Source organism: Mustela nigripes, chromosome X (genome assembly GCF_022355385.1).
Source record: "Mustela nigripes isolate SB6536 chromosome X, MUSNIG.SB6536, whole genome shotgun sequence".
Classification (NCBI taxonomy): Eukaryota; Metazoa; Chordata; class Mammalia; order Carnivora; family Mustelidae; genus Mustela; species Mustela nigripes.
In genome coordinates this window covers 63,445,599-63,466,880 of record NC_081575.1, presented here as the reverse complement: position 1 = coordinate 63,466,880, position 21,282 = coordinate 63,445,599, and the positions used below count along the sequence as shown (strand labels likewise).

At 36.2% G+C, this 21,282-nt stretch overlaps 1 protein-coding gene across 4 annotated transcripts in view; it reads right to left on the bottom strand.

Annotated features, from left to right (window-relative positions):
• The window catches only part of ATRX (ATRX chromatin remodeler), a 301,682-nt gene that overhangs the window by 104,720 nt on the left and 175,680 nt on the right, over window positions 1–21,282 (bottom strand). For all 4 annotated transcript variants that reach the window (XM_059385663.1, XM_059385664.1, XM_059385665.1 and 1 more), the window contains 5 exons: window positions 18,333–18,474; window positions 17,178–17,287; window positions 10,187–10,333; window positions 9,849–10,026; window positions 1,022–1,159 (listed from right to left, as the gene is read on the bottom strand). In XM_059385663.1, coding sequence (XP_059241646.1) covers window positions 1,022–1,159; window positions 9,849–10,026; window positions 10,187–10,333; window positions 17,178–17,287; window positions 18,333–18,474 — 715 coding nt within the window. The remainder of the gene's footprint in view (window positions 1–1,021; window positions 1,160–9,848; window positions 10,027–10,186; window positions 10,334–17,177; window positions 17,288–18,332; window positions 18,475–21,282) is intronic.

Sequence of the window (21,282 nt, the reverse complement as noted above, 5' to 3'; positions counted from 1 at the left end):
TTAACAGTAAGATAGAACATATTCTCATTATAGCACTGCCCTTAAAAAGTTATGAATAATAATGAGAATTAAATGCAGTTCAATCAAAAACTAGAAATGAACTCTACATGCAGTGTCACTTAAAGCAACGTTCCATGGGAGTATAACATACTTCTATGGATGTGAATTTAATTGGCAAACACCTCTGGTTTGCTTTCTTCACTGTATCATAATACTCTTCTAACTAATATTTGTTTTTATATTGTTTATATTGTTTCTAACAATAATTTGTTTTTGCAATATGAAGTAACATTTCTACAAATGGAGTAACAGAAAAGGGGGAAACTGGAACAGATAAAAGTAAAGATAAAATACAGGTTACAGTAAAATAATTACCAGTTTTACAAATAATAAAAAACAGTTAAGTTATACACTAAAGGAATAGAAATAATAAAAATAACAAAAAACTATTACAATGGATTACAATAGGAAATGTCAATTTGTTATTTGATGAATAATTCATGTTCCCTCTTTAAGTATTACTAACACATATGAAAATGAGAGAAAATTGCAAGTTATCTGGATTCACATCATCTGTCCTCAGTCTCCACAAATTCTATGCTGATACAGATTCAACACAGCTCTCCTTATCCCATCTCCACATTCCTAAAACATTCACACGTGGTATTCTTTTCAATTTCCTATAGTACCTCCCCATGAATTAGATATATTTTGTTACAGTATCTACTGAATTTGTAAAGCAATCATTAAGACTTCTGGTAATTTTTCTAGATTTCAAATTCAAATTCAAATGTTTATTTTTGAACACTCAAAATAGCACACCTGTTGACTGTGGTTTACCATTCATATTTATAAAGCAGTCCACTTCAAATGTATGGTATTCTTTCACAGCAGACTAAGATGGACCTACGCAGATCATAGTCAAAGACTATATTAGACAGAAGAAAGGCAAATGGCAAAGTGGCAAAAATGTGTCTGAGGCAATGCCAACTCTACAGCATAAATGCAGATATTAACTCACACTCAATTAGGTTATTTTGAAGTGGTGTTCCTGTTAAAATAATCCTCCTCCTTGATCGTATAGAATTCATAGCTTTCGAAACAGCAGAAGCTTCATTTTTCAGAATATGACCTTCATCACAAACAACAAAGTCAGGGCCTATACAAATGTATAGAAAAACATTTAATTAGTAGATAATTTAAAATGTAATTACAAATTAAATATGTAATCCATTTAAGCAAATAAGCTAACTCTTTAAAGTGCTGCTCTTGTGGGAGAAAAAACAATATCCTCATTAAGAATAGTCGCATTTTATCTGTTGCTGTATTTATTGTATCTTGTAATGTGCACTAACTGTATTAATTATATCCCAACAGTAGAGTATCAAATACTTTAGATGGTACTTGAGATTTTCTCAATAAGAAACAAAAATAAACAAAAATAAAAATAACCAAAAGATTCCCCCAACAGATTTAAGTTTGAAATATAAAATCTTTTATAATTGGAAAACAGTATCTAAAGATGTATTTCAGCACTAATCAAATGAACAAAACTGCCTAAGACTACTAGCAATTTATATATATATATATATATACAAACATACAGACACACACACACATATATATAAATGAAAAGATAAATTTCAAAAAGTTACATTTTTAAAAATACTATATAGATCACAATAGAGGAGCATCTGGGTAGCTCAGTCAATTAAGTGTCTGCCTTCGGCTCAGGTCAGGTCCTGGGAAAGAGGAGTCCTGCATCAGGCTCCCTGCTCAGTGGGAAGTTGGCTTCTCGCCCTTCCCACTCATGTTCTCTCTCTCTCTCTCTCAAATAAATAAAATCTTTAAAAAAATAAAAATAAATCACAACAGACTCTGCAGTATCTCCCATTTAACATATTCCAAATGATTAACACTCTTTGCAGGGTAAAAATTAACTAATAAAGGACAGCTAAATTGATTGTTACATGGTTATGGGGTACAGGGCAGATGGGAAGAAAGAACACTTTCCAAGTTATAAAAGATCTTACAGCTAAAAGTAACTCTTTCAAAAAAAAATACATACACTTTATTGAAATAATATATTATTGTCTCCTAAAGTATGGTTTATACACAATTTGCTTGCTGGTTAATATACATACATATGTACTGCTTACATATCGATTTCAACAATAGCAGTTGTCAAATTACTCCCCATCCGCTAGGCATTAGAGAAAATTTACCTTCTACATGATTTCAAAAGTAAATGCTTCAGTATGATTGATCACTGTAATTGTTAATCTGTATTCAGATGGGGCTACACAAATATTAAGACTTTTTAAAATCACTTACATACTTTCTTAAAAACTAAAATTTGTATCCTACTTTGTATTAAAAGACTACATACTGGTTTTTATTAATCCTAAGAAGTTTTCTAAAGAGAAAAATTGTGTTCTACACATGACGTAAAATGATTTTCAACACCATACTCCCTGAAGCATTGCTTATTTTGGTGGAAAATTGAAAACAACCGAAAATCTTTTCAAAGTGCAAGAATAAAACTATAACAGAATGTTGCTGAACTAAAACTAATAATAATGATCTCTATGTACTATCCTGGAACTATATGTCCAATACATTACTAAAAAGAAGCAAATTGCAGAATCTATATTATGATACTATTTGTATTTAAACAACCACTTCTGGGCCACCTGGGTGGCTCAGTTAGTTAAACATCTGCCTTCAGCTTCAGTCATGATCCTAGGGTCCTGGAATCGAGCCCCGCATTGAGCTCGTTGGTCAGAGGGGAGCCTGTGTCTCCCTCTCTCTCTGCCTGCCATTCCCTCTGCTTGTATTCACTTTCTGTGTCAAATAAATAATTAAAATCTCAAAAAAGAAGCCCCCCAAACAGGGTGATTTTACCTATGTATACATATATACAGTAAAGGATTAACACTGCCCAAAGAAAGCTTAGGCCTTTGTCCTTAGCACCTGGGAGGTAACCTCTACACTTGGACATCTTGCCTGCGAAGATGATCTTTGTTTACCTGGACGGCTTGGGACACACACCAGATAGTCTAATGAGGTGATATATGGGGGTAGGGGGCCTTTGGGCCATATGGCATCTTCTTGACCTTTGGAGGGGCTAAACACCAAGATCACTTACATGGGTGGTCAGACATGTCTATGTGGCCAAGTCCAAACTCTAAACACTAAGGCTTGTATAAGTGTACTTACTTAGCAATACTCCATATTTATGCATCATTGTTATGTGCATAATGTTATATATGTTATGTATCATTGGTGGGAGAAGTAACTGCTGCCTGCAGAATTCCACTGACAGATCAGTGCTGGAACTCTCCTGGACCCTCCCCTATGTGCCTTTTCCTGTCACTGATTTTAACTTGTATCCTTTCACTGTAATAACCCATAACCATGAGTATAACAGCTTTTTGGCATTCTATTAAGTCCTAGTAAATTACTGAACCTTAGAGTAGTCTTGGGCTTCTAAACACTGCAAAAAAAAAAAAAAAACCCACACAATCTGATTGTGTGGACAGAGGATCTGATTAGAGAATTTTCCAAAGACATGCAAATGGGCAACAGGTACATGAAAAAGACCTCAACATCACTAATCATCAGGAAATGCAAATCAAAACCACAATGAGGTATTACTTCACACCTGTTAAAATGGCCATTCTCAAAAGGACAAGAGATAACCAGTGCTGGTGAGGTTGTAAAGAGAAGGGAACCCTTGTGCACCATTGCTAAGAATGTAAAATGGTGCAGGCACTATGAAGGTTCCCCAAAAATTGAAAAGTAGAACTACCACATGAACAAGCATTTCTACTTCTAGGTATACATATATTCAAGGAAACAAAATCATCTCAAAGAAGTATATCAACTATCATGCTCACTACAGCATTATTTGTAATAGCCAAGACAGCGAAACAACCTAAGTGTCCACTGACTGATGAATGGATGAAGAAAAAGTGGGGTGTATATATACATACAATTGTATATTATTCAGCCATAAAAAAGGAAATCCTGCCATTTGTGACAACATGAATGTATCTTGAGGGCATTATGTCAAGTGAAATAAATCAGACCAAAAAAGGCAAAAACTGTGATTTCATTTACGTGGAATCTAGAAACAAAACAAACCAAACTCATAGACACAGAAAATAAATTTGTGGTTGCCAGCAGCAGGTGATAGGGATGAGTGAAATGGGTAAAGATGGTCAAAAGTTACAAACTTCCAGTTACAAGATAAGTTCTGGGAATGTGATACACAGTATGATCATCATAAATAACAATATTGTATTATATACTTAAAAGTTGCTGAGAGAGTAAATATTGAAAGTTCTCACAAGAAAAAGTTTTAACTGTGATGGGATGTTAACTAGATTTATGGTAATCATTTTGTAATATATACATATACTGAAACATTATGTTGTACACCTGAACCTCTATAATGCTATTATGCCAACTGTATCTCAAAGAATACATGCTTGTTTGTATAAACACAAAAAAAATTCTGGAAGGATATACATGAAACAACAGTGAGACAGGAGGAATGGAACTTTTCCTTTTTACTATGTACCTTTTCCTTCTGTTTATATTTTGCTCAAGAACATGTACTGTTTTTATAATTTAACTTAAAAAGAACTGTTTATCAGTGTGGCAATGAAAGGAAAGGGGTCCTATCTTTAGTAAGGGTATCTGAGGGAATAAAAGTAGGAAGAAAGAATAAAAGTAAATATACTCATGAATAACTGAATCAAAAAAAGCTAAAAGATGTTATTCCTATTCTGTTTACTAGGACAGGAATGTATATAACATTCTAACATTAAAAAGTTTTAAAATCTTTAAAACAAATAATTTTTTTTTAAGATTTTATTTATTTGACAGACAGATATCACAAGCAGGCAGAGAGGCAGACAGAGAGAGAGAGAGAGGAGAAAGCAGGCTCCCCGTGGAGCAGAGAGCCCGATGTGGGGCTCGATCCCAGGACCCTGAGATCATGACCCAACCTGGAGGCAGAGGCTTTAACCCACTGAGCCACCCAGGTGCCCCTACAATGAATACGTTTTAATAAGCTTGGAAATGTATTTTCTGGAAAACCCCATTCCAGTGAGGTAGCAGGATTTGAAAACCACTATTGCAGAAATCATTCTAGACAAAGAGAGAATGCAGTCATGAGGCTCTGGAGAGTGGAAGAAAAGGGACCTTAGCAAGAGGCCTAATGAAAAGTTCTCCTGTTCAAAAATTAAGCCTAACTGAAATAGTTCAATATGCCATGGAAATTGATCATTATTTTATATAATTACATAAGTCTATTTTATTGTTTAAGTCAAACAGTACCTTAAATTAATATTGTGTGTGTATATAAAGGACTGAGGTGCTGGTCACATGCTACAACACAAATTAAAGCTTGAAAGTCTTATGCTAAGTGAAAAAGGTCAGATATTGTATGATTTCACTTTTACAAAATATCCAGAAATATTTTCATGAAGGTCCAGAAAAGGCAAATCCACTGAGACAAAAAGTACATTGGTAGTTTCTAGGGGACAGAGCATTTGGAAATGACTGCTAATGGGTACAGAATTTTTTTGAGGTGATGAAAATGCTGTGCAGTTCAAGAAAATAGTTATGATAGTTATGAAACATTGTGAATGTGCTAAATGTGATGGAATTGTAAACTTTAAAATGGTAAAATGAATTTTATGTTATGTGTAGTTTTACTACAATACATTCTAGTTATTAAAGTGTGGAACGATGTAGATTAATATTCAAGCTACCACCGTGCATAAATGCTCAGCATAACTTAAAGTAAGTAACTGTGCTATGAATTAAAAAGCAAATATAATAATGAGGTTATAAACAGGTTATTCATTTGTCAAAGCCCAATAAAAGCTACACTATAAAGAATAAACTTTAATGTATCCAATAATAAAACAAAAGAATTGACCTAAGTGACTTTAGAAAATGTTATAACTATAAATTATAAAGCCAGGGATGCCTGGGTGGCTCAGTTAAGCATCTGCCTTCGGCTCAGGTCATGATCTCGGGGCCCGGGGATCAAACCCTGCATCAGGATCCCTGCTTAGTGGGGAGACTGCTTCTCCTTCTCCCTCTACCCCCCGCTTGTACTCAATCTCTCATTTACTCTTTCCCTCAAATAAATAAAATCTCTTTTTAAAAAATTAAACGTTATTATATATGAACCTCATGATAACCACAAACTGAAAACCTATACTAGATGAACAAGACACAATGAGAAAAGAATCTAAACATAACACTGAAGAAAGTCATCAAACCACAGAGAAGAGAGCAAGAAACAAGAAAGGAAAAGAGGACTATGAAAACAATCAGAAAACAATTAACAAAACGGATCAAGTCCCACAGGAGGCTCCCTGCTCAGCAGGAAGCCTGTTATTCCCTCTTCCCCTCCCCCTGCTTGTGTTCTCTCTTTCCCTCTCTGACAAATAAATAAAATTAAAAAAAATAAATAAATTACAAAGCCATAGTCAAAAACAATCATGTAAACACTGTACTATGGTTGGTAAACTCGTTTCTTACAGAGGTACAAGTTAACAATTCTGAAATTACTTTGCATGTATAATGAATCTGGACAAATAAATAAATGGATGGTGGATAGCTAGAGCCAGGATTCTCACAGTTGGAAAAGTAATAACAGATTAACAAAGAAGGTGTAAATGAACACTATGATACTGGATTAGACGACACCATTATGAAATCAAGTTTATCTCTATGTACTCACACACAAAGGGATAGATTCATGTGTAGATGTAGATTGGTACAATTATCACCTAGCTTTTGTCTGCTCAAAGGGCCTAGAAGCAATGATACTCCAGTAGCAACAAACCATTTTTCAATAAAAGGCACCATGGCACATTACTGAAATGGTTAATTCTGGGACAGGAGGCAGAGAAAATATAACATAAGCCTGGAGTACTTTATAGTACCAGAAAGTAATGAAGTGCTTAAAATAACAACAAAAAGTATGACGCATCAAAGGGATACAGGAACCACTCTACAAACCTGAAAGAGCTCCCAATGGCCAAACTGGAACAATTTGAACAACAAAATAAATAACATAGCATTAGTTTATAATCTAACAAATAAACTAATAATAGTCTATATTGCTATAAATCAATGACTGATTATATAAACAAGTAGAAAAGACAAATCTTTCTTAAAGAAAAATTCTAAATTTTATGTGCAGATAATGGCCACTAAGGGAGACAGAGTTTTAATTTCTGCCTTCTCCCAACTTGGGTAAGCTAGACTATGTGACTGATTTCCAAAGAACAGAGTAGAGATAAGTAAAAATAATAAATCCAGTAATGTCATGTAGGTCTAATGTACCTTGAATATGATGTGATGAGAAAGGTATTTCACCTCTGGTAAATTTTTTAAAAAATGTATAACCCCAGTCTAATTACAAGAAAAACAACAAACACACTAGTGAACATTCTACAGAATACTTGCACAACACTCAAGACTGACAAGATAATGCAAAATAAAGAATGAGAGGTTGTCATAGACCAGACAAGACTGTTGGAGACATGATAATTAAATGCAGTGTGATATACCCTAAATCAGATCCTGGAACAGAATGTGGACATGAAAAATGGTGAAATTCAAATACAGTTTGGAGTTTAGTTAACATATGCCAACAATGTATCAATTTCTTAGTCTGGACAAATCCACCTGGCAATGTAAAATGTTAACAGTGGGAAATTTGGGTACATTAAATATGGGAGCTTTTTTTTCCTACTATCATTTCAAATTTTCTGCAAAAAATTATTCCAAACTAAAACATTTTAAAATGTCACTAAATGATTTGCATGAAAGTAACAAATGTTATTCTTCATGTCAAGCTTGAATTTTTTAAAAATTTATTTCCTCATGAACAAATCACAGTGTTAAGCATCTGAAACTGTTTTACCTATCTAGACCAACCTTCTTAAAAATCTGTTTCAATACTATTTACTAGCTTAAAGTTCTCTGATGATAAAACCACCATAGAACTTTCAGACAAATACTTCATAAACTTACTGAGCCTTAGATTTACAATGGCAATGTTACTTTGTTAATTCAATGTTAATTAATTAAATCATTATAAAAAAGGCAAAACAGTACATATATTCAGTTATAAAATGAATAAGATCTGAGAATCTAATTTATAACATGGTAAGTATAGCTGATAACACTGTCCTTTAAAACTAAAATTTGCTAAAAGAATAAAACGTAAATGCTTTCACCAAAAAAAAAAAATGGGGATAATAAATATGTGAGGTCATGGATATGTAACTCAAAAGGATGAATCCTTCTGTTTGGCAGGAAGCTAAGCCTAAGGAACAGGAGGATGGACCTTAGACATCCCGATGGAGAGCCCCAACTGAGGGACCCAGGGGCCACCCAGAGACCACCCCATTCTACCCACCTAGCAAGAAGTTTGCAGTTACAACATCCCTACAGAGTTAAGTTTGTTGTGTTTGTTGCATTTGTGCAGAAAGCAGTCACTTGTCCTTATGTTTCTAGAATAGAAATAATCTTGTGGTTTCCTACCCCATTAATAATGGCATTTCAAATTTACCTTGGGAAAGGACATGGATTGTTGGCTAATTATTAAATAATCTAGGCCTGTCACTCAAATGTTATGATCCTAGAACCCACCCAAAAGAAGAAACTGATATAAGTCCACACCCAGGAGTTTCGCCTTTGTCTCTCTTGAGCGGCCAATCTTTCCCTTGGAGTACATGTTAATAAAATGCTGCTTTGCCTTTCTTTCATTTTGCTATCCTATAATTCTTTAATGTGGGCAGTGAAAACAGCTGAGGCTTCTTTCCTTTTCATTCTCTCAGTAACACTTCCAAAATATATTCATTTTTCAAAATCATATATTGTAGACTTTAAATATTTTACAACTCTGTACATTACAACTGAATAAACCTGAAAACAGTAAAATTTAATAAAAAAAGAAGCAAACTGATGGATTCTAAAGAACGCTGATATTTTTGACAGTGAAAATTAGACTTTTTAAAAAAGATTTATTTAGTTATTTATTTGACAGACAGAGATCACAAGTAGGCAGAGAGGCAGGCAGAGAGAGGGGAAAAGGAGGCTCCCTGCTGAGCAGAGAGCCCGATGCGGGGCTCAATCCCAGGACCATGAGATCATGACCTGAGCCGAAGGCAGAGGCTTTAACCCAGGTGCCCCGAAAATTAGAATTTAACACACATCTAAAACCTCAAAGTATCTCAAAGTAACATAATAGTTTAAAAAGAAAAAAGGTACAAATAATTAAAAATTAATTCGTTTTGTGAATAGTACAATTTGCTGCTTTTCCAGGTGCCAAATAAGAAATATTTGGATCTTGTATTATGAGAATTACTGTCATAAGGCTAGACAGTATTGTAAATATTAACCTTCCATAGTGATGACACTTTAAAACAACAGGGAAAAAAACCAGCAGCAACTCTTCTAATGACATAAAGTTGGGAAAGAAATTTAACTGTTTTCAGAGTATGAAGAGAGAGGTCTTATTACCATCTAATATTCAGACAGCTGGAAGAAACTGCAATTGTGACTTAGACACCAGATGCATTTTTATTTGTTTACAAAATCTCCCCTAAAAACCCTAAACACTTCTAGACTGAAAAACTGGCAACATTAAGAGTGCTTTCACCTTAATAAAATTATACTAAGAAACAGAAAGAAAGAAAAAAATAGGAACAAATGAAACAAAAACCAGATACTGAATAGTTGTTAAACAGAACATCAGCATATTTTTTATTCAACTTGCTTATTTATCTCAGTGCCTGTTAATGTATTACCTGGATCAACCAAAGCCTTGTTAAAGATTTCCTTAAGTTTCCTACTCTTCACATTCCTTCCTTGAGCAAGATTTCTGTACATCTCATAGCCTATGATCATAACGCCACCATCTTCTTGCCACCTCTGCAGCATGTAGCTTCTCTCCTGAGGACGTTTCACAGTTGCTAATTCAGAGACCTTTTGTGGGAAAATAAAGATTTTTAAAGGTAGCTATTAGGAATGTAGAAATACTGGATATTCCCATGGAAATATGCATAAATGGTAATTAATCTTTTTCTTTTACTATATGGATTTCATGCAGTTATTTTAATAAAAGAAAATATTTAAATTATAATACCTCAAGCTTCTCATCATCTTTTAATCCCTCCTGCCACTTCTCAAATTCATTCATCCAATTCAAAGCAGTATTAAGAGGACAAACCACCAAAGCTGTGCTGAAATCCAATTTGTCGCACAAAAGAACTGTATGAAGAAAACTTACCACCTACAAGAAAACAAATTAAGTTATCATCATCAACTAAAATATCTGAAAAAAGTTAAAACCATCGTACAATTTACTAGTTTTGTTTTCTTTTACCTTCAAACAATAAAGCAACCAAACAACGGTCATAATTTCCAAACCAGGCAAAGTATGGGGAAAGAGATATAATATATAAAAAGATAGCATCTGGGGCGCCTGGGTGGCTCAGTTGTAAAGCGTCTGTCTTTGGCTCAGGTCATAATCCCAGGGTCCTAGGACCAAGCCTGCATCAAGTCACCTGCTCTGTGGGAAACCCACTTTCTCCCTCTCCCATTTCCCCTGCTTGTATTCCCTTTCTTATTGTCTCTCTCTTTTTCAAATAAATAAATCTTTAAAAAAAGATGGAGCTTGATTACATGATGTATGAAGTTCTTCTAACTCTAAAGCTTCACGATCCTGTGATCAGTATTAACAGTAAAAGAAATAAACACACCAAAACTAAGTCCCTACTCTCTGCACAATGTCCCTCCCTACAAACCTCAGAAACTGCCATTGCCAATTTAGAAGAGTGGTGTTATACAGTATTTTTTTTTCATTTTATATTGTTCTGAACTGATATCTTGTGAAGATGGAGGTGAAATATGAGGACCCTAGGCTCACCTCATCCCACAAATACAATAACTATAAAATCATCATAAATATCCCAGAAATAAACCTAAAGACTGGGAGAACAAACTCCGTAAGTGAAGGTAGAAAAGAGGCCACATCAAAGACGGTAGAAAGTACAGCCATGTGGTCTGGGACAGAAACAGATCAAGGCCACCATGGTGGGCAGGGAGATGCAGTCCTGGAGAAGGACAAAAGATAGTCTACCACAAAGGGTAGCACACAGGAAAAATGAATCCCAAAAGCAACTGGCTTGGAAAATGAGGGCGCCAAATTTGTTGAGTTCTTGCAATCAGTGGAGCTTAAAGTCCTGAGTTTTAAAGGTCAGCAGGCATGGCTGAGATACAGCCTGGAGGATACTGTGCTGCTCCTGGAGAGAAGGCAAACAGTGCATGGACATATAGCATGGAAACAGCAAAATGAAGGGCACCTGGGGGCACACAGTAGGGAGGGTTTTTGCTCCTCTCAGACCACATCCCAGGGAAAGAGCATTCACAAAGAGACCCCTCCAGGAACAAAGAAACCAGTCAATACCTTCTTTTCACCCCTCCCCTCAGCATAAGCACAAGGGCACCTGTGGGAAGCAGAAAAGCACTAACATTTGTTACCTACCTCGTTTAGACTAAGCCCCAACTGCCAGCATTTGAGCAAAAGCACCCCTCTGGGTCATGCTTCCCTTAGTCCCAGGGGAGAAGGCCCTCTTCCCCAGAAGACCTGCCCAAATCTCTGCTCACACCATGTCTCCCAACCTGGAAGTTTTCAAGATCTCAGCTCAGTAGCAGTTATAACCCTTTTCATTTCAGAAGCAGACCTGAGCACACCTAGTTAAAAGATGCCACATTCAAGCAAGGAATCACAGTGCCCACAACAGGCAAAGAGAGCCTCTACAGAAGGCTTCTGTGAAGGATAAAGCGGCCAGGACAAAACAACAAAGCACACACAGCATCCACTGGAGACACTCCCACAAACACCAGACCCTAGGGATCAGGGGACACTATATGTCATGGCACTACAAAACCTTTTCTTCATAAGGCCTTTTTTTCTAAAGAACAGGAAACCAAGCTCACTTTTCTAACACAGAGAAACACATACAGGGGTGTAGACAAAATGGAAAGATAGAGAAATTTAACCCAAAGGAAAGAATACAACAAGGCCACAGCCACATATCTAAACAAAACAGATATAAGTAATATACCTGATAAATAATTTAAAGGAATAATCATAATGATATTTACTGGACTTGTGAAAAGAGAGGAAGACATGAGTGAGACCCCTAACAGAGGGATAAGAAATAATCTAGCAGAGATAAAAGGCTTAATAAATGAAATGAGGGGTGCCTTGGTGGATCAGTTAGTTAAGCGCATCTGCCTTTAGTTCAAGTCATGATCCTGGGGTCCTGGGATGGAGTCCTGTATCAGGCTCCTTGCTCAGTGAGGAGACAGCTTCTCCTTCCCCCTTCCCTCCCCACACTCACTGATGCTATCTATCCTGCTCACTCTCAAATAAATAAATAAAATCTAAAAAGGGGGGCGTCAGTAAGTGACATGAAAAACAGGTTAGATGGACTAAAATTTCTGTGCTGGAAGAAGCACAGAAATTAATTAATGACCTGGAAGACAGAGAGTAATGGAAAGTAATCAGGCTAAGCAAAACAGAAAAAAATATTATGCAAAATGAGAAGTGACAGGGAAATGAGTGACTCCATCAAATATAACAAGATTTGTATTACAGGAATCCCAAAGGAAGATGACAGAGAAAAGAGGGCAGAAAATTTATTTGAAAAAAATAATAGTTGAAAACGTCCCTTACTTGGGGAAGGAAGCAGATATCCAGTTCCAGGAAGCACAGAGAACTCCCAACAAAAGCATACCAAGACATACTGTAATTAAATCAGTGAAATATGGTGAAAAAAAATTTTTAAAAGCAGTAAGACAAAAGAAGAAACTAACATAAAATGAACAACCCGTAAGGCTACCAGCAGCTTTTAAAGCAGAAATTACAAAGTGAAAAAAACATGTAGAAAACTACATGGAAACAAATGAAAATGAAAACACAGTGACCAAAAACGTCTGAGATGGAGCAAAAAAAAGCAAGGTTACACCAATACTAGCTACCTTAAGAGGCAAAAAATATCTGAAATAAACAACCCAATCTTATACCTAAAGAAGCTAGGAAAAAAGCAACAAACAAAACCTAAAACCAGCAGAAGGAAGGAGATAATAAAAATCACAGCAGAAATAAATGATTCAGAAAATAAAAAAATAGAGAAGATCAATGAAACAAGGATCTGGTTCCTTGAAAAATATCAATTAAATACATAAACCCCTAGCTAAACTAAGAAGTAAAAAGAAAGAAAAAGAAGCGTTGACAAGGATGTGGAAAAAAAGGAATCATCTTTTTGTGGGAAAACAAACTGGTAGAGCCACAGTGGAAAAGAGAATGGAGACTCCTCGAAAAGTTAAAAATAGAATTGCCCTATAATCCAGCAATCACACTACTGGGTATTACCCAAAGAGTAGAAAAACACTAATTCATTCAGAGGCATACATGTTTTTTAAACATACTATGTTTTTAAAAAGCATAATTTAGAGCATCCAAATTATGGAAGCTGCCCAGGTATCCATCCATAGATGCATAAGGATGTGACACACACACACACACACTGGGATACGATTTAGTATCAATATCAAATATTGATATTTGATATTTAATAATATCAAAATCTTCCAATTTGCTACAACATGGGCGGAGCTAGAAAGCAAAATGCTAACTGTAGTAAGTCAGTCAGAGTAACAAAAATACCACAGGATTTCACTCATATGTGAAATTTAAGAAAAAAAAATAAATGAACAAAGGGAAAAAAAGAGAGAGGGACAAATTAAGAAAAAGACCCTTACTTAGAAAGAACAAACTAGTGGTTACCAGAGGGGAGGGTGGTAAGGGGACAGAATAAATAGATGATGGGGACTAAGGGGTGCACTTGTCATAATGAGCACTGAGTGATGTATGGAATTAGTGATAACTATACTGCATACCTGAAACTAATAGAACACTGTACATTAACTGAATGGAATTAAAAACTTAAAAGCCAATGCAGGGGTGGTTCAACACCTACAAATCAATCAATGTGATATGCCACATTAATAAAAGAAAGCATAAGAACCATATGATCCTCACAACAGATGCAGAAAAAGCATGACAAAATACAGCATCCTTTCTTAATAAAAATTCTCAAGAAAGTAGGGATAGATTGCAACCTACCTCAACACCATAAAGGCCATATATGAAAGACTCACAGCTAACATCATCCTCAATGAGGAAAAACTGAAGAGTTTTCCCCTAAGGCTAGGAACATAACAGGAATGTCCACTCTAACCACTCTTGTTCAACATAGAACTGGAAGTCTAGTCTCAGCACAAAAAGAAATAAAAGGTATCCAAATCAGCAAGGAAGACATTCAGTCTTTGCAGACAACATGATACTCTGTAGAAAACCTGAAAGACTCCAAGAAAAAACTGATAGAACTGACACACAAATTCAGCAAAGTCAGGATATAAAAGCAATTTACAGAACTGTGCTTCATGTCTACACACCAACAATTAAGCAGCAAAAAGAATAATCAAGGAATTGATCCAATTTATGATTGCACCAAAAAACACAAGATAACTAAGAATAAGAGGTAAAAGATTTATACTCTGAAAACTACAGAACATTTATCAAAGACAATGAAGAGGACACAAAGAAATGGAAAAACAGTCCATTCTCATGGATAGGAAGAACAAATATTGTTGAAATGTCTATACCACTGAAAGCAATCTACACATTTAATGCAATCCCTATCAAAATACCATTAGTATTTTTCACAGAGCTAGAACAAACAATCTTAAAATTTGTATGGAAGCACAAAACACCCCAAATAGCCAAAGCAATCTTGAAAAGGAAAAGCAAAGCTGGAGGCATCATGATTTCAGATCTCAGGCTGTATTACAAAGCTATAATCACCAAGACAGTATGGTACTTGCCTGAAAACAGATACATAAAGCAATGAAACAGAATAGAGAACCCAGAAATGGAACCACAACTATATGGACAACTGACAAAGCAGGAAAGAATACCCAATGGAAATAAGACAGTCTCTTCAACAAATGGTGCTGGGAAAAATGGACAGCAACAGGCAAAGAATGAAACTGGACTTACTTTATTTCCACCACACACAAAAATAAATTCCAAGTGGATGAAAGATCTAAATCTGAGACAGAAAACCATCACATTCTTAGAAAACAGGCTGCAACATCTTTGACCTTAGCCATAGCAACTTCTTACCAGACATTTCTATAGCGATAAGGAAAACAAAAGCAAAAATGAACTACTGTGACTCCATCAAGATAAAAAGTTTCAGCACAACAAAGGAAACAACAAAACTAAAAGGCAACCTACCAAATGGGAGATTCTTGAAAATGACATATCAGATAAAGGTCTAGCATCCAATATCTGTACAAAGAACTTATCAAACTGAATACCCAAAAAATAAATACTCCAGTTAAGAAGTAGTCAGAAGACATGAACAGAGATTTCTCCAAAGAAGACATGAAAAATAGAACTACCCTACAATCTAACAATTGTACTACTAGGTATTTATCCAATGGATAACAAAACTACTGATTTGAAGGGACACATACACCCCTATGTTTACAACAACACTATCAACAATAGCCAAATTATGGGAAGAACCCAAATGTCCACTGACCTATGAATGGATAATTAAGATATGGTATAGCTATACAATGGAATATTACTCTACCATCAAAAAGAATGACACAAGGGCAGCTGGGTGGTTCAGTGGGTTGAGCCTCTACCTTCAGGCCAGGTTACGATCTCAAAGTCCTGGGATCAAGCCCCACATTGGGCTCTCTGCTCAGCAGGGAGCCTGCTCCCCCCTCTTTCTCTGTCTGCCTCTCTGCTTACTTGTGATCTCTCTCTCTCTCTCTGTCAAATAAATAAAATCTTTTTTAAAAATGACACATTGCCACTAGCAAGGACATGAATGGAACTAGAGTGAAATAAGCCAGTCAGAGAAAGACAAATACCGAATGACTTCACTCATATGTGGAATTTAGGAAACAAAATAGGTGAATATAGTGAAAGGGAAGGAAAAAAAAAATAGGGTAAAAACTGAGAGGGAGGCTGGGGTGCCTGGCTGGCTCAGTTAGTTAAGTGCCTGTCTTTGGTTCAGGTCATGATCCCAAGGTCCTGGGATCGAGCCCCACATCGGGCTCCCTGCTGAACAGGGAGCCTACGCTCTTTCTGCCTTTCCCTGTGGCTTGTGCTCTCTCAAAGAAATAAATAAAATCTTTTAAAAAAAGCTGAGAGGGAGGCAAACCATACGAGACTTAACTGTAGAAGACTGTTGGAAGGGAGGTGGGGAGGGCTAGGAGGATGGGCTAAATGGGTGATAGGCATTAAGGAGGGCACTTGTGATGAGCACTGGGTGTTATATGTAAGTGGTGAGTTACTAAATTCTACTCCTGAAACCAATACTACAATAATACAACAATTAATATTGTTAAGTAACTTGAATTTCAATAAAATCTTGGGGAAAAAAAGAACCTTAAAAGCCAAAACAATTGGTTAAAATGGTTAAAAAATAAAAAAAAAATAAAGTGTTCTGACTCACTAAATTTATAATTATTATCTCATGGCTTAATATTACATATATATTCAAAAAAATATATATATATATAAATATTCACTAATATCATCTCTGCCACAAGCCCTGCCAATCAGAAATTCAGTATTTTAATAGTGAAAAATAGTTTATATTCTCATTACTATAGGATCACAGACTATTAAAAAAAAAGGAAGTTCATTTCCACCTCAGAATCTTTGCAGTTTTTACTGGCAATGCCTTGTAACCCCAATCCTTCACTTCATTAGGATCTCCGCTCATACATCACCTCCTTGAAGTTGCATTCCCTCTCTATTCTCTTTGAACACTTACTAGCTGAACGTACATATTTCTTATTTGATTAAAATCTCTCAACTGCACTACAATATAAGCTACCTGAGGAAGAGCTCTTGTTATTCCTGTTTACTGGCTGCTGTATCTCCAGACCCTATAACTTTGCCTGGGACAGAGAATATAATCCAACATATAATCCTGAATTTATTAATGCACAAGAACAGAACACCTTCATGTTCTTACCTGTAAAGTCTTACCAAGGCCCATACAGTGTGCTAGAATGCATCCTGAACCTGGAGATTTCTTTGTTTTTTTTACAGATTCACAGCAGCAATCCCACATAAACTGAACACCTAAAAATGATAGCTTCACTGAGTTTAAAGATCCAAGTTAAAAATCTTCCTTCACACACACATCAAAAACATAATAAAAACTTGTAAGAAACAGAATCTTAAGATGAGATAAAGAATCTTAAATATATATGAAATCCCCCCACCCTCACTAAGGTTAATTAGGAAAAAAAAAGATAGTAAACTGAAGCATACAACAGGGCAATTTTCCTTCATTTGTCTATTCTATCACAGCAAACCTTCATTTCCTGAGAAAATCTGAAGAAACATATGAATAATCTAATATACAAATGTTATCTAAAATTTTATCTAATTTATAGATTCCTATCAAATATTATTTCAGGTTTATTGATTAGGAAAACTACCACGGAGATAATTTATTATTTCTCCTTTCATTCACTAGTAAAGACTAAAGAAGAAGGGGGGCTCACTACTCAAGGAGTAGAACTGTAGCACTTCCCTTATGAAGTCCTTCACTTACACACTCAAAACTGACTTACTCATTCCACTTTAACAAAACAGAGAGCGGGGATAATTTGGTATCTTTCAAAATACCAATGTCAGAATATTAACAAACATACCTGAAAAAAAATGTTGAAACAGAATTTCCTAAAAAAGGCTTTAGCTAATGGTGGTTCTCTCCCTACCCTGTAGCTGCCCCTACCCAACCATGGCAAACTATATGAAATCCACTTGCAATACATACCCATTTGTATGTGGCACTTATTTTGCCTCTACAACACTCATTTTCTTTGCAATCATTCAATTGTTTCTCTTCATTTATTTATGAGCTCTACAAGAGGTCTGAGTTCACGTCTGTTTTGCTCACCAATGTGCCTCTAGTGCTTACCAGAATGTGAGGCACACAAGGGGACACCAAATACTGGTAAGACTTAATTAAAAATGCTTTAATCATGGGGCACCTGGCTCAGCTGGTTAAGTATCTGACTCGTGATTTAGGCTCTGGTCTTGATCTCAGGGTCATGAGTTCAAGCCCCACATTGAGCCTACTTAATAAAAACGTTTTCATCACAAAATTGTTTCTTACCATCTACTTGATGTGGTTTCAATTTGATAACCATATTTCTATGAACCTGCACTAAAGGTTCTTTGGTTTCTTCATCTTCATCTAAAACCAACTTGGTTGTTATTGGACACTTGGTGGGTGAAGCATCTTCAATTTCTATCACCTATAAGAAAGGGAATTATAGTTAGCTAACTCAAAGAAATCTTTCAAGCAATGGTGGAGTATTAGTGTTATTAAGGGAAATTTTCCAAAATATAGACATATCTATTTATGCACCACACATTCACTATTTTGGTTCAAGTAAGATCATGACAGAGCACAGGTTAATACATGATTTCCAAAATTAATACCTATATAAGACTTTGAACCACTGAGGAAATACCAGCAATTTAACTCATCAGTTCTCACATACACGATAGGTACAGTTGTGAGAAAAGCAGTACTCTAAAATAAACTACAGCACCAGCTTACAATTTTTAACAGACACATGGGTCCCAAACAAAGATGCTTTTTTATCTTCCTAGAAGACATATGTAAATGTGAAAGGGCACTTAAGGTTGTCACAATGACTAGTCAGGAGTGGTATTTAATACAGGCAGAGAGCAAAGTAAATACAGATGTTCAGTAACATAAAAGTCCTAAACAAGAACTGTTTGACCCAAAATGCCAAACAATTCCCACTGCAAAACAATGTAAATATGTACTGTGAAAGGGAAAAACTTTTAGAAACATTGGTTTGAGAACTACAGGCTCCAAAAAGTTACAAAAATATAAAATATCCTCTAACTGTAAAAGGGAAACAATAATCTCAGGTTTCTTTTTTTTTTTTTTAAAGATTTTATTTATTTATTTGACAGAGAGAAATCACAAGTACACTGAGAGGCAGGCAGAGAGAGAGAGAAGGAAGCAGGCTCCCTGCCGAGCAGAGAGCCCAATGCGAGACTCGATCCCAGGACCCTGAGATCATGACCTGAGCCGAAGGCAGCGGCCTAACCCACTGAGCCACCCAGGCGCCCCAATAATCTCAGGTTTCTTATATAAGAAGAAACAAATAGATATAAATACATGTGAATACGTGTATACATTTTTTTGCTGTCTTATCCCAATATCTATCCATTACATAATACACCCAAGAACTGTATAAGGTAGGTACAAATATTCCCATTTTACAAATAAGAAGAAGTGAAGGACACAGAAGTTAAATAACTTACACAAAGTCATATAACTATTAAGTATTACAACACTAAGATACCAAGAGGATTAGATATTAGAGTCCTTGCTCTTAAGCACTACACAATACTACTTTAACAAAGGCAGTGCTGGTCTCAACAAACAACTTTATGATTCCATGAAAACCAATAAAGATCCATTATTTTGTTTTTTATAAGATTCATGATTTTAAAAATACAGACATCTTTAAGGAATACAATTTACCCAGTATTTCCTTTCTTATTTAGAACTGTAATAATGTACCCAGAGTAGGCTGGGATGACATCAGGTCAGAGGAGTTCAGTTAGATAGTTATTAAACCATTCCAAACACCTACAAATCCAAAAGGAGATCAAAGAGAAGAGCAGCAATTCTAGGAACAGAAAATCGACCACTTTCTGGAAGGCAGAACGTGTGAAGAAGTAAATCCGAAAAGATGGAAAGATACACCACAGTGGGAGAGGCCGGCTCCCAGCAAGCAGCAGAGCAACAGAACACAAAATCAGAACTATTATAAAAGTCTGCTCCACTGAAGGACATTGCTCCAGAGGGTAAGCGGGGGTGGAGCCCTTGTGGGGACAGCGTGGTCTCAGGTCCCGTGGGGTCACAGAAGGATCGGGGGTGTCTGCGTGTAGAAGAGCTCGCAGGTATTAGAGCAGGGAAGCCGGCTGGCTACAGAGAGCCTAATGAGTGAGCACCCCCAGGAAGACCACAGCAGCAGGATCTGGTGGGTTTGGAGACTCCAAACGGGGCTCTGTGCCAGAGATAAAAACGCTTGGTCACAGGCCAGGTGACATCGAAGCAAGCCCAGAGACCAGGGAGATGAGAGTGACTGAGTGCTTTTCTCCAAGGGCACAATGAGGAGAGGGGCACTGAGCTCTTGGTTTCTCCCCGCCAGAAACTGGGAGGCCGCCATTTTCATTCCTGTCCTCCAGAGCTATACAGAAAGGGTTCAGGGAAAAAAAAAAAAAAAAGCTCCCAAGAGCGAACCTGAGATGACTTAGCCTAGCCCCTGGCAAGGGCGGTGCAATTCCTCCTCTGGCAAAGCCACTTGAGAATCACTATAACAGGCCTCTCCCCGAGAAGATCAGAAAGAACATCCAATGAAGACCAAGCTCACTGATCAAGGAGAACAGCGGAATTCCAGAGGAGGGGAAAGGAAAGCATGGAATTCATGCCTTTCTCCCCAAGATTCTTTAGTCTTGCAAAGTTAAATTTTTATTTTAATTTTTTTCTTATGAGAATATTTTTTACTCTTTCTCTTTTAACGTTTTTTAATGAGTCTACCTTAACAAGACTTTTCTTTAAAAACAATCTTTTTGAACCTTCATTATCATAGTCATATTTTATCCTTTGTTTTAACTAACTTTATTTCTTAGAGACATACAGGGTTTTTTCTTCTAAAAAATTCTGAGATACAACTTCTAATATCACACCATTCTGAACACCTACAAATCCAACAGCTGATTGAAGAGAAGAAAAGCAGCTATTCTAGAAACAGAAAATCGACCACTTTCTGAAAGATAGGACCTACCGAGAAGTGAATTCGAAGCACCAGAAGATAGACCATGGTAGGAGGGGCCAGCTCCTGGCAAGCAGTAGAGCAACAGAGCACAGAAATGGCAGGGGTGTGGGAGGTTGGGGTACCAGGTGGAGGGTATTATAGAGGGCATGGATTGCATGGAGCACTGGGTGTGGTGAAAAAATAATGAATACTGTTTTTCTGAAAATAAATAAATTGAAAAAATTAAAAATAAATAAA